At 44.2% G+C, this 12,298-nt stretch overlaps 1 protein-coding gene across 5 annotated transcripts in view; it reads left to right on the forward strand.

The window, feature by feature from the left end:
• The window catches only part of SCN8A (sodium voltage-gated channel alpha subunit 8), a 200,565-nt gene that overhangs the window by 179,749 nt on the left and 8,518 nt on the right, over positions 1-12,298 (forward strand). For all 5 annotated transcript variants that reach the window (XM_025284201.3, XM_044941758.2, XM_044941759.2 and 2 more), the window contains 5 exons: positions 4,268-4,552; positions 6,326-6,379; positions 6,882-7,019; positions 8,029-8,133; positions 10,701-10,971. In XM_025284201.3, the coding sequence (XP_025139986.2) occupies positions 4,268-4,552; positions 6,326-6,379; positions 6,882-7,019; positions 8,029-8,133; positions 10,701-10,971 (853 nt within the window). The remainder of the gene's footprint in view (positions 1-4,267; positions 4,553-6,325; positions 6,380-6,881; positions 7,020-8,028; positions 8,134-10,700; positions 10,972-12,298) is intronic.

The raw sequence follows: 12,298 nt of genomic DNA on the forward strand, positions 1-12,298 counted from the left end.
TGCAGTCCATGGGGTCGCTGAGGGTCGGACACGACTGAGCGACTTCACTTTTACTTTTCACTTTCATGCATTGGAGAAGGAAATGGCAACCCACTCCAGTGTTCTTGCCTGGAGAATCCCAGGGACAGGGGAGCCTGGTGGGCTGCCGTCTGTGGGGTCGCACAGAGTCGGACACGACTGAAGTGACTTAGCAATAGCAATAGCAATAGTTTTGTTATAGAGCTGATCATCCATTTTGTTGACTGAAGGCAATAATTGCAACATTGTGCCTCAACTCAGTAGCCTGTGATCCTCCACCATGCCCCAGGATGGGTCCCAGATCTCCTCAAGTGAAACCAGTGATACCCAAAGAAAGCCTGAAAAAGAGATGCCGAGTTGACACTTGCTACAATCTTTCTCCGTCTGGGAGCCCGTTACTGCCAGTCCCACCCTGTGGCAGAGGTAGCCCTCATTGACCAGCTGTGGCCAGTTGACTCACAAGGACCTTGTGTGAATAGTCTGAACACCAGGGCCCTTCTGGTGGCCACACCTCTTCCCTTTAGCTCCTCCCCCTTTCCTCTCCTTTCCTGGACTCCCAGTTTCATTCCCTCAAAACTTGTCAACTTTCAAGTTGTTTAGGAACGCAGAGATCTGGAATGGGTGACCTTCGAATAGAAGGTTTTATTTGAAAAGCATTAACAATGGTGTTTTTGAGATGAGATAATTAGGGCAGGCGCAAGTTTGAACCCCAAATCAGGCTTTCAAACAACAGACATTCAGTAAGGAAAGTTCTGGTAACGGATGACCCGCCTTTGGTTGACTCCAGTCATCGACAGCATGGCCATTTCTGGTTGGGCAGGAGGTGAGGGCTCATGACCCATTCCTGGGCAGCAGTCCCCCAGCCCTTTTGTGCAAGACCTGCAAGAAGGGAAGAGTGAATTTGCCTGAGCTTATCGTAAGTCCCCCAGTAATAAGCAGGATCAGGGATTGACGGTTTGTTTGAACGTTGCCCTTCCACAGGGATGTGTTTTCCACTTCTTGGTTTGGGTCCTTGGGTGTGCCACCACTTGAGAGACTACCCTTAGAAAATGATAAACAAGAACTAAATACCATCAACGCAGATGGACTCAACTGTCACTGTGCTGCTCCAGTGAGAGGCTCAGACCTTCACTTGCGAGGGAACAGAAGGCCCTAGCTTGTCCTGGGACCCTGACTTCAGACTCTTCCTCAAACCAAAGACCAGAACACTGAAATACTCATGCGTTGGCAAAGGAATACTTAATGTAGTTCTTTGCTTTTCTCTCCTCCATAGTAATCTTCATTTAAGGACTGTGCTGTGCTATTAGATTTTTTGAGGGTACACAATAGTAATGCTATGAAACATGCATGCATTTCTGTTGATTGTCAGTACATAGTTGTCCATTAAAGCCATGTTCCCTCTGCCATGTGTTAAAAGCTATTTGACAGATTTTATAGTATTTAATGAGTATTTATAGTATTTAATGTTCCAGGCATTATAGAGAAGACAAAAATGCTGAAAGAATTAGTACACATGGGAATTTTTCATCAATGAGATTTGTATCAATTGCTAAATATAAACTTCTATTGAAAAAAGTAGCTTTATAGATTGCTAGATCCTAGCTTTAAGTAATATTTGTATACCTGATCTTTAAAAATAATTTCATCATAATTAAAAACAATATAGAGTAATTTGAGCTATTAGAGGGCAGAAGAGGAGATCCAATTATGTAACTATCCTTGGAAACTTAAGTTGTCACTTTTATACATATATACCTGTAGTGTAAGAGTTAAAATAAGAAAGCATATTTTCTTGCTCTTTGGTTGCTGAGAATATTAGCTAATGTTCACAAGGAAGAATTATTAGAAATGTCATCAACTCTCTACTGTTCTGTTCATGAAATGAAGCGAAGTTCTTCTTTGATTATAATGAGAGTACATTTCATTATAAGTGAAAGCACATTTACATCTTTAAGTACACATTGGACTTGATGGGATTTCTATGTCCTGTGTATCACAGAACACCCAGTAAATACTTCTGTGTATCGATTCCTATGTGCAGATCCGTGAGTATAACAGTGAAAGTAGCGGATTATTCTTCCCTGCTGTAAATACTACCCCATACTTGACTGTAAGACACAGATACCATGCAGGACAGGTTAGACTGGGTTAAGGCAGCCAGAAGAGTTCCTGGAGGAGGTATATTCTGACTTGATATAAAAAGCAAGATTTCTAGGTTTCAGATCTTTGGGGGCCAACTTCCATATTGCAGACCTGTGATGGTCTAATAAAAGGTCATCATCTCTCATCCAAGCTCTGCTGCAAAATGCTGTCACACAGACTGGAGCTTTTGAAACTTTACATAACCTACTCTCCTACTTTTGAGAAATAATTATTTCATTTGTAGGTCATCCTCCTTTTGCCTGTTCTTTTGCACATTTCATTGCCTCGTAGTGCTCCCATCAAAGGGTGAACAGCTATAAAAAGAGGTTAAATTCAAGTCTGATCACCTGACAAATTTGGTAACATAAGCAAATATTAGTATCATTCTCAAAAATAACCTTGGGGAGTTTCCAGATTTCAGATATGCTGGCTCTCCTTGTTCAAAGTGATGAAGAATGCAAGTATAATTATTTTATTCTAAGGACAAAACTATTAGATCTAAAAGAGATTTCTTGGTCTAAGAATTAAGAAATAACTGCCTCTCAGTCTAAAGGCCTTCTTAACATGAATTGGAGAAACACAAAACTAATATTTTAATTTAAGGGAGAGTGACTCCTTAGCAGAGTATCATTGCCTTTCTGACAGAGGACAGAAGAGACAGCTCTTCTCAGCCACATGTGCCAATGAGTGGCATTACAATCTAAGGCGCAACAGAAGATGAGGAAAATCGGATCCCGCTCAGGCTTAAACTAGAGCCCAGAGCTGCCCCCTGGTGTTCCTTGTACAGCACAGCCCTTTAAGCCCTTTTGGTCCTGTGCTGGTTGGCAGCGGATCCTATCTTTTTCCCTACACCGAAAAACGGATGCAGGAGTATGGTGATACTTGTCACCTTCTTCTAACAAAACATGAGAAGAGTTTGTTTATATCCAGGATCTCTATTTTAACTCCACTTATCCTCCAAGGATGCTAGAAAAGAAAAACATGCTTCCCATTTCAGGGTCACCTTTCTGGGCCTTAGCAGTCCTGCTTAAGACAACAGCAAGTACGAATCAGGGCAGGAATGATCGCCAGCATTGTTTTCTGTCCCACTACCTGAAACGCTACTTTTGTAAGCACTCTGAACTCCTCTAGGGAAAACTACAACAGTGGAAGTACTGTCTAGCTCTTCTCATCTAAGTTATGACGCAAAGTTAAAAACAACCCAGAAACTTAGATTCCTAATGGGACTTCTTTTCCTTTTTTTTTCATTTCTGAGTCTACTGTAGTCAGTGATTTTTAACAATAAGCCAGTTTGGGGGGTTTCAAGAGCGATGATCTAACCCAAAGCTCTCCAAAAAACCCTTTTTCCAGTAGTACATTGTGAAAAGTCAAACCCGGGATTGACCAGAGAGATATCAGCATTAGCCAAGCAGGGGCTGACTCAGACTGAGAAGCCTGCAAAGTCAGAAAGATAAAAAGACTGAAGAAGAATAATGAACCTTGCGTGAAAACACAACTGTTCACATTTTGTTTTATACTGTTTGGTAGAGGGAATATAGCTTTTTTTTTTTTTCTTGAGCCTGCAAAATGATGCATGCTCAGCTCTTGCCTGAAATAAGATAACTGGCCTTGCATAGTCATAAAAGAGACTTTATGTACTGTCGAGTGATTCACTGCTAACCCCTCAGGGTAGTTCTCTGTGGTTTTAAGCAATCTCACCTTGATTTGCAGAGGGGGAATGTCTGTGGAAAGGCAGCTGGCGAGCTTGAAATCACTCAGATTGTCCTGTGAGGGCCATATTTCATGAGTTGGTAAGAAGGAAGACTAGACAATGAAATGATTTATTCAGTCCCAGATTGGTGCCTAGGAGAAAGACCTAGGTCAACTTGGGCAGGAGAATTTGTGTTCCCTAAAGAAGTAATTTTTAGAATTCCCCAAAGTATATTTCAGAGAAATACAAAATTTTGGTCCTGTTTATGGATCTGTCTGATTACCCTAATTCCAAAGGGAACATAATGTTTCCATAGTCATAACAAGCCACACAGTGTCATTCCCCTCCTGGAAATCAAAAGAGTGCGCGTGCCTGTACTTCTTGCCGACACTCAGCGACCTCCCCCTTCCAACGCAGGTGGTGGTGAATGCCTTGGTGGGCGCCATCCCCTCCATCATGAATGTGCTGCTGGTGTGTCTCATCTTCTGGCTGATTTTCAGCATCATGGGAGTTAACCTGTTTGCGGGAAAGTACCACTATTGCTTTAATGAGTCTTCTGAGATCCGATTTGAAATTGAAGATGTCAACAATAAAACAGAGTGTGAAAAGCTCATGGAGGGAAACAACACAGAAATCAGATGGAAGAACGTGAAGATCAACTTTGACAATGTTGGGGCAGGATATCTGGCGCTTCTTCAAGTGGTAAGATTGTTTTCAGTTCTGTGAGAATTGGACAGCTAGCAGAAATCTCATTTCGTTCTTTTTCAACCCTATGTCCAGAATCAGGGTTGCTCTTAAGTCAGGGGTCACTGTCATTTCCCAAAGCAGTTCCAGGGACACACCTCTCCTGAGTACTGTGAGGTCTCTAAGACCTCAGTCAAGGGAATCTGTCATTGTGCTCAGAAGTTGAGTTCTGCTTAGCAACAAATAAGGATTTCTGCAACACAGGAAGGTTGCAGAGAGATCACCTTCTTTCTCCAGGACAGAAGTACGTAGTTAAAGAGAAAGTAGGTAAGTCACAGACCAAAATGAAAAAAAGGACGGTTTTGATGGAGCAGAACAATCCCACATTAACTGCTAGGCCAGAGTTAACTGAAGAATATGACAATATGGTGGTGCTATGATGCTGCCACTATGTCATCTCAACTGCAGAGAAAGGTCTCCATGTATCACAGCAAGAAATGAAGCATTTCATCACGTCTAGTTTTCTCTCTCTCTGGCCAATTTTTTGGAGTGTTTGACAAGATAGTATGATGCAATGAAAACTGGGCTTTGAAATCAGATGTAGGTTTGAGCCACACTTTGACGTTTATTGGATATGTAACCTTGGACAAATTACTCAACCTCCCTGAGTCTTTTTCGTCATCTCTTAAATTTGAATAGTAATACCTTGCATGGTAGTTAAGAGGATTCATGGTGATTTATTAAGATTCCCTAGCACGATGCCTGGCACACAGCAGGCACGTGCTTAATTAATAGTGTTTGCTCTTATGTTTCTTTGTTACTATTACAACTGTTTCTACATCATATAGTTTCTGGGAGTATTGAATGTGATAGTGCAGGCGAAGCACTCAACTCAGCCTTGAGTGTAGTAAACTCTTAACTGTTAGCTAGAAGGAGGCGGAGTTAATGGGATGAGCAGGGGTTTATCCCATTCCACAGCTCTTTAGTTGTTCTGTCCCGGTTCAAAAAATTGGACCCACAGATTGAACCAGAATTGGAGCAGCTTCAAGAAACCAGTGCCCATTAGCTGGCCAAATGTTGTATTGAGTCCCCACCATATGCCAGGCACTGTGCTTGGGCATTACCAGGGCCATCAGATGAATAAAGAACTGCCCAGGCCCTGAGAAAACTTAGAATCTGGTTGAGTTAATTAAACGGTACACATGGAGGCTGTTAAATTGGTTACCCATATTAGTTTCCAAAATCAGGTTAGGCACAATGGAAGAATTGAGTAGGGACTGCCTAGGATAAAGCTGGTATTGCCACTCCAGTAGGGTAAATGTGTGTTACTTCAGAGGGAAAAGTTCTAACTGAGGTTTTTTCTTAGTGAAACTATGAATTTTTCAAACCCCCGTTACTTGTTTAACACCGTTTTTAAAAATGACTCCTTCATAAAAGAGGGGTAAGTTCTAAGTAACATCAGTAGATCCCTGCCATTCATAAATATGAGTTTGCCCTTGCTTTAGGCAACCTTCTTAGACTCATTCTGAAGACCTTTTGTAAAAGTATTGACTCAACTACCATCATCAACATGTTCCTTTGCCAGACTTTGATGTTATACTCAGGGACTTAGACAAAGCTCCCATGGGATCTGTATTAACAAACAGAAAATTTCTGTGTCCACTTGAGGCTGCACCCAAACTCCCTGACTTGTGTTCTCACAGAACCTAAGCCTGCCTTTTCAACCCTACCAAGACTCCCACCCACCCACCCGCTAACAGGCACAGTCTAATGACTGACTCTGTTTGCCAGGCAACCTTCAAAGGCTGGATGGACATCATGTATGCAGCTGTAGATTCCCGAAAGGTAAGGATATACCTGGTGAGATCACAACCTTCTTAAATGATTAGAAAGCTCATGGCATGGTGAAGTTCAGTCAAGAGAGAGAGAAAGGGTTAGAACAGTTACTGCTTGTCTTATTGATTATAGATCACTTTCCTCCTCTCAGTGAGTTATCAATCACTGAGATGATGATAGGCTCCAGATGGTTAGGCTTTTGGCTTTCACCTGATCCTCATGGAGCTGTCTCCTCTTCAGTGCTGATTTGAACTAAGTGTGGCTCCGAGCAGACAGCCCTCCCTTCTCCTTCCCCTCCCAGTTTGCATATTTTCCACCTATGTCCTGGCAGGAATAACACATTCTCAGGGCAGGACCTGCCAGTGTGGAAAAGCAGACAGAATCTAGGGCTCCCACCCCAGCTTGCTCAGCGGCTCAAGTGGTTGATGTAGCTGATGGCCTTGGCGTGTCAAAATCTATCTGATCCCCCAAGCTAGGAGCTGACTCTCTTTTCTCTCCTGTCCTTTGACAGCCTGATGAGCAGCCTAAGTATGAGGACAACATCTACATGTACATCTACTTTGTCATCTTCATCATCTTCGGCTCCTTCTTCACCCTGAACCTGTTCATTGGTGTCATCATTGATAACTTCAATCAACAAAAGAAAAAGATAGGTCTCCTCCCCTCATTGCCAGTGGCCAGAGGTCAACCCAGACGAGAGGCACTTCTCTCCCTCTGTCTGGAGAAAAACGCCTCTCTTTCTTTAGAATCCACATCACGACGTCACTGTGGCACAGCCCCACAGTACCGTAGCCCCAGCCAGCTCGTTGTCTTCTGCTGGATTTTGCAGTGTGAGGTTTTCCACACTTATTAGACCAAACCAGCAATTTACTGGTACCAAATTTACTAGCAATTCTTGAGGCTCTTTACTGGGTTTCACCTCCCACCAGAGGGAGGTTGGGTCCCAGAGGGTCTAGCAACAGCTGAGAAGGAAAGCAGCAGATGAACAGCTTAAGTTAGAAGTAGAAACTGTCTCGTTTTAGCATTATCTTTGTTCCTCCCTGGACCACCAGCACTTTGGGATTTGAGAGATCAACCTTGGAAAGCTCACTTCCTCACTTGTCCCAGATGGTTAACACTTTTTCTAAAGCAAATTGAAAAGATTACTCTTGTCGTTCATTTTCTAAATCAAGTCTGTCCCAACAAACTCCAAGGAACTTCTCAAATTGCTCCCACCAAGATTTCTAAATTTTTAATATTGTCGGAAATGGGCCACTAGCTAGGACTTGAAAATCCTTTCATTTTAAAATGTCTTTTTCAAGAATTGTATTAGGAAAGCAGGCCCCCCCAAAATTTATGAAGATGTGTTTAGAATCATAGCTCTCAAATGTACCCTTTCCTGAGGGTCTGTCAGTCTATTTTCTTCCTTCCTTCCTTCCCATCTCCTAGCAGGTCTTAGAAATCCCAACCTGAAAAGAAAGACAGGTATATTTTTGAGTTAGAATAGTTGTCAGGTCTTCCTCACTCTGGGACAGCCATTAGCTAAACTGTGACCTCTGGCTTAAGAGGGTGACCCCTGGTTTACAGTGAAGGGTGTAAGGCCTTCGGGGCTCCCAGGGCAGCACCTGCAGCATGTAAGAGCCAGTTGTAATTGCACGTCCTCTTTTTCCCTCCTTTACTTTGGAGGTCAGGACATCTTCATGACCGAAGAACAGAAGAAGTACTACAATGCCATGAAAAAGCTGGGCTCAAAGAAACCACAGAAGCCCATCCCCCGCCCTCTGGTGAGTTCACTGTACCGGCCCAGGGCAGGTGAGACTCCATATGAAGAAAGACACGGCGGAGTTACTGCAGAGCAAGGAGGGGGCAAATGAGGGGCGGCCTGTGCCCTCCAGTCCGCCCCTCGCTGTCCATCCACAAGATCTAAGGAAGGGAATTTCCTGGCGGTCCAGTAGTTAGGACTCTGCTTTCACCATCAAGGGCAGGGGTTCAGTCCCTGGTCAGGGAACTAAGGCCCTGTCATGCGGAGCGGCCAAAAACGAAAAGATCTGAGGACGAAGGGAGGATGGGTTATGGTATGGGGTGACCTTTGCGTTTGCACCCAGCCTTTTCTCGGAGCCTTCCTTGGGTGGCAACAGAGAATCGACATGTTGACCACATTGGCTCTCGCCCTGGTAGAGAGATGTTTGTTTTAAGAGACCACCTAAAAATTAACAGCAGAATGTGCAGTGAAAGCTGATCTCTTTCCTATAAGTACAAGATAGGATTTGGTCATTATTTTCTCCATGCTCTCCTTAACAAGTAAGTCTTTGCAGGGATGTGCCTGAAAGTGAAAATAATTTGTGAGAGCAGGAGAAGGTGAAACTAGGGAAGTCAGATGGCCTGATTTCCTCCCTTGAACGGAGCCTTTTGTAAAACAGACTTGGAGACAGGGATTCTGCATGGCCCTTGTGTTGGGGATTGTTCTCTTGCTTCAGAGAAGGAGATGCTATGTTCCTGAAGCCATACACCCTGCTAGGTGGGATGTGACCCCCAAAGGCCAGGCTCAAAGTTCCATCTTCTGTAACTTTTATTTAAAGTAACTTTTTATTTAAAATAAAATTTTAAAAACCTACAGCAGAACTCTTAAAAGCGTACCTGACAACCTAATTTGTAAAAATAAAAGTGGAGCTATTTTGTTTGAGTCAAGAAGGGGAGTCCCAGGTTTGGGCCAGTCTTCTGAGAAGAGCAAAAAACAAGAATGGGTGTCTGAGAGCCTTTTCCTGACTTAGCCCCGCAAACCCTGTTCCTGGCAACCTCCTCTCCCCAGTTTCTGAGGGCGAGGAAAGCCCTTCCTCACTGCAAAACAGTTTGAAAACCACGAAGTTAAGTAATCCTAAGAAGAAGCATATGCTTAAGTGCCTAGGTACCCAAAAAAATCAGGGAGCTCTTAAGAAAGAGAATATTTTCTATATTTCTTTGATGTTAGTTTCCACAGTGTGATAGAAGTGTGGCCAAAGGGAATGGAAGAGGGCTGACATTTCTAAAGCTCTGTTCAGTACTTTGTACATGGGACCCTGCGTGTGTTTTCTCCCCCACTAACAGAAATGCTCAGTGTGGTAGGAAGTGTTAATAGTTATTCCACAAATAGTTACAGATCTCCTACTGTGTACCAAGCACTATGCAAAACGTGATAAAATTTAGACACCACCATCATGGAGCTTACAGTATAGTGGGGCTACAGATAATAAATAAGTAACCAACAGTAATTATAAAATGTGGAATGTTGTGAGAAAAAAAAATGCACTGAAGGGCCATGATAGAAAATAATGGAAGCCTGGCGTGGAGGATCTCTTCCAATAGAGTTGGGTCTATTTGAGCGGATGAAAAGGAGTCAGAATGCCAGGGAACGAGATCCTGGAAAAGCAAATGAGGCCTTAAAAGTGGGAAATATTAGTGTGGCCAGGTGGTAATGAACTAGAGGCGGGGGGTGTGAGGTGAGCAAGACCAGACTGTGGTAGGCACTTTTAAACCAGGTTAACCAGAGGACTTTTGTTGCAAGCCTGATGGGAAACCGGTGAGAGGTTTTAAGTAGGAGAGTGATGTGATCCATTTCTGTTTTTAAGTAATCAACACTTAGCACTGTGTGGAGACTGTGTTGGATAAGGGCAAGAGAATAAGCAGGAAGACCAGTCAGGAGACCCTTCTAGAGGTCCAGAGGGAAGACTGTGGTGGCTTAGGCTAGAGTAGGGCAACAGGAATGGAGTGAAGTGGATGAATTCAAGGAAGAATCAACAGGGTCTGCAGTGCATTGAATGAGGGATGAGGGAAAGGGAAGAGCAAGAATGACCCTTAGATTTCTGGCTTAGATACTGGATGAATAATCGCAGTGAGAAAGGAGCAAGTTGGGGGATGGTGGGAGAAAGGACTTGTTGAGCTCAAGATGCTTATGCAGTGCTAAGCAAACAGCCCAGGAGTTTGGAGGAAAGCTACAAGCTGGATGAGAAAACGCTTGGGAAACTATGTGTAGAGGTAATGTGTGAGCAGTAGGAAAAGATGGCACATGAGCTCTCCAGGGAAGGGAAAAGAGATGAAGGGAGAGCAGAAATGGCCAGCAAATGAGACCAAAAAGGGACAGCTGGAGACGCAGGAAGGCACACAGAAGCATGTGATGGCATAAAGAAAAGAGTGGTGATTTCAAAGAGCTCTTGATGAGGGAATGTTGACGGTAGTCTTTGTCCATTTCCTGCTGCCGGCCAGCACTGCAACCGAGAAAGCAGAGAGAACTTGGATTCACAGGGTGGCAGCTCCCACAGTCTGCTGGGGAAGGTTTTCAAGAAGCCTTTTCTGTCTTTCCTCCCTCCCCACCCAGAACAAAATCCAAGGGATCATCTTTGATTTTGTCACTCAACAAGCCTTCGACATTGTTATCATGATGCTCATTTGCCTTAACATGGTGACGATGATGGTGGAGACAGATACTCAGAGCAAGCAGATGGAGAACATTCTCTACTGGATCAACCTGGTCTTCGTCATCTTCTTCACCTGTGAGTGTGTGCTCAAAATGTTTGCCTTGCGGCACTACTACTTCACCATTGGCTGGAACATCTTCGACTTCGTGGTGGTCATCCTCTCCATTGTGGGTGAGTGGGGCAGGAGGGGCAGGGGAGGGGACCCGGCTGCCCCTGAGGATGGGATTCCTAGGAGTGCAGCGAATGACACGGGGCTGAGGGGCCCACAGGGTTACCCCCATGGTGCCCTCAGTCGTCTTGTGGGGCTGCCCACATCGCTGACATGGGTCAGCGAGTTTCTGTGAGTGTTCACGGTAGTCTTGGATTCTAAATTCTGTGGTTGAAGAGGGGGAAAAGATTAGATTTGGTCCTTGCTTTCAAAGAGTTTACATTCTAACAGGGGGAAAAAAATTTGTATTTTAAAATCTATCAGCAGCAGTATAAGGTGAAAAAAGCCCTGGTAAGAGATTGTTCCATTGGACGTTAATGAGAACTCTGGTCATGGTGGCTGCGTCAGCACTTCGGCTGTTGCCAACACTCATTTACTACAATTTTATGGTGCCGAGTAGTTTGAGAGTTTCTTCACTTGTGTTATCTCATTATGACAGCCCAGGAATCAAGGTATTTTATTATCTTTGCTGTGAAGATGGTCCAGAGTCACTCAACTCAGAGGTGGCAGAGACAGAACTCAAGTTAGTTTTTAACAGTGACTTTGTGGCATTTGTTTTAACCAGCAAAGGGCCTGGAAGGGCTGGTGTTCTGGCAGGCAGTGGAAATGCTGTCCTATTGACCACCCTCCTCAGAATTTCCCTGCCTTCCTCACAGGCTTCTCGAATGATGCCACACTGCCTTGGTCCCAGGTGGGTGTGACTCAAGCCAGACTGCCCGAGACAGGGAACCGGTCCCAGGGCTGAGGTGGTGACTGTGGCCACCAGAAGGCAACTGTCCTCCCACTGTCTAGTTCTGTCCTCCAGAGCACCATGTCCAAAAATGTGTTGCGTAATCTCACATATTTCTCCTCAAGGAAAGAATCCCATAATGAAACTACTTTGGGCAACACTGTACGTTGCATTTCCCTTCAGAGGGTCACAGGGCACATTAGCCCACAGGAGGCACTTGGAAGTCTTGGGGTAAAGAATTCTATTTAAAACGCCATCCCACCTTTATCCAATCACAACACCCTGTTTTCAAGTAATAATAATGTTTCTCAGACTTCAGTGGAATATCCTCTGTGCCAGTCATCATTCTAAGCGCTTTACGTGTTTTAATTCATGCAGTCATCACAACAGCCCTGTAAATATCCTGAGGAGCCAAGGCACAGAGCAGTTACTGAGACACGCAGCTGATGAGCGAGCAAGCCCGGCCCTGGCCTCAGCTCCACACCCGAAACCTCCCACCAAACACACTTTGGATGATGCTGCCCTTGACCACTGTTCTTGAACTTTTTCTGCCTACCCAT

This window comes from Bubalus bubalis, chromosome 4 (genome assembly GCF_019923935.1).
Source record: "Bubalus bubalis isolate 160015118507 breed Murrah chromosome 4, NDDB_SH_1, whole genome shotgun sequence".
Taxonomy (NCBI): Eukaryota; Metazoa; Chordata; class Mammalia; order Artiodactyla; family Bovidae; genus Bubalus; species Bubalus bubalis.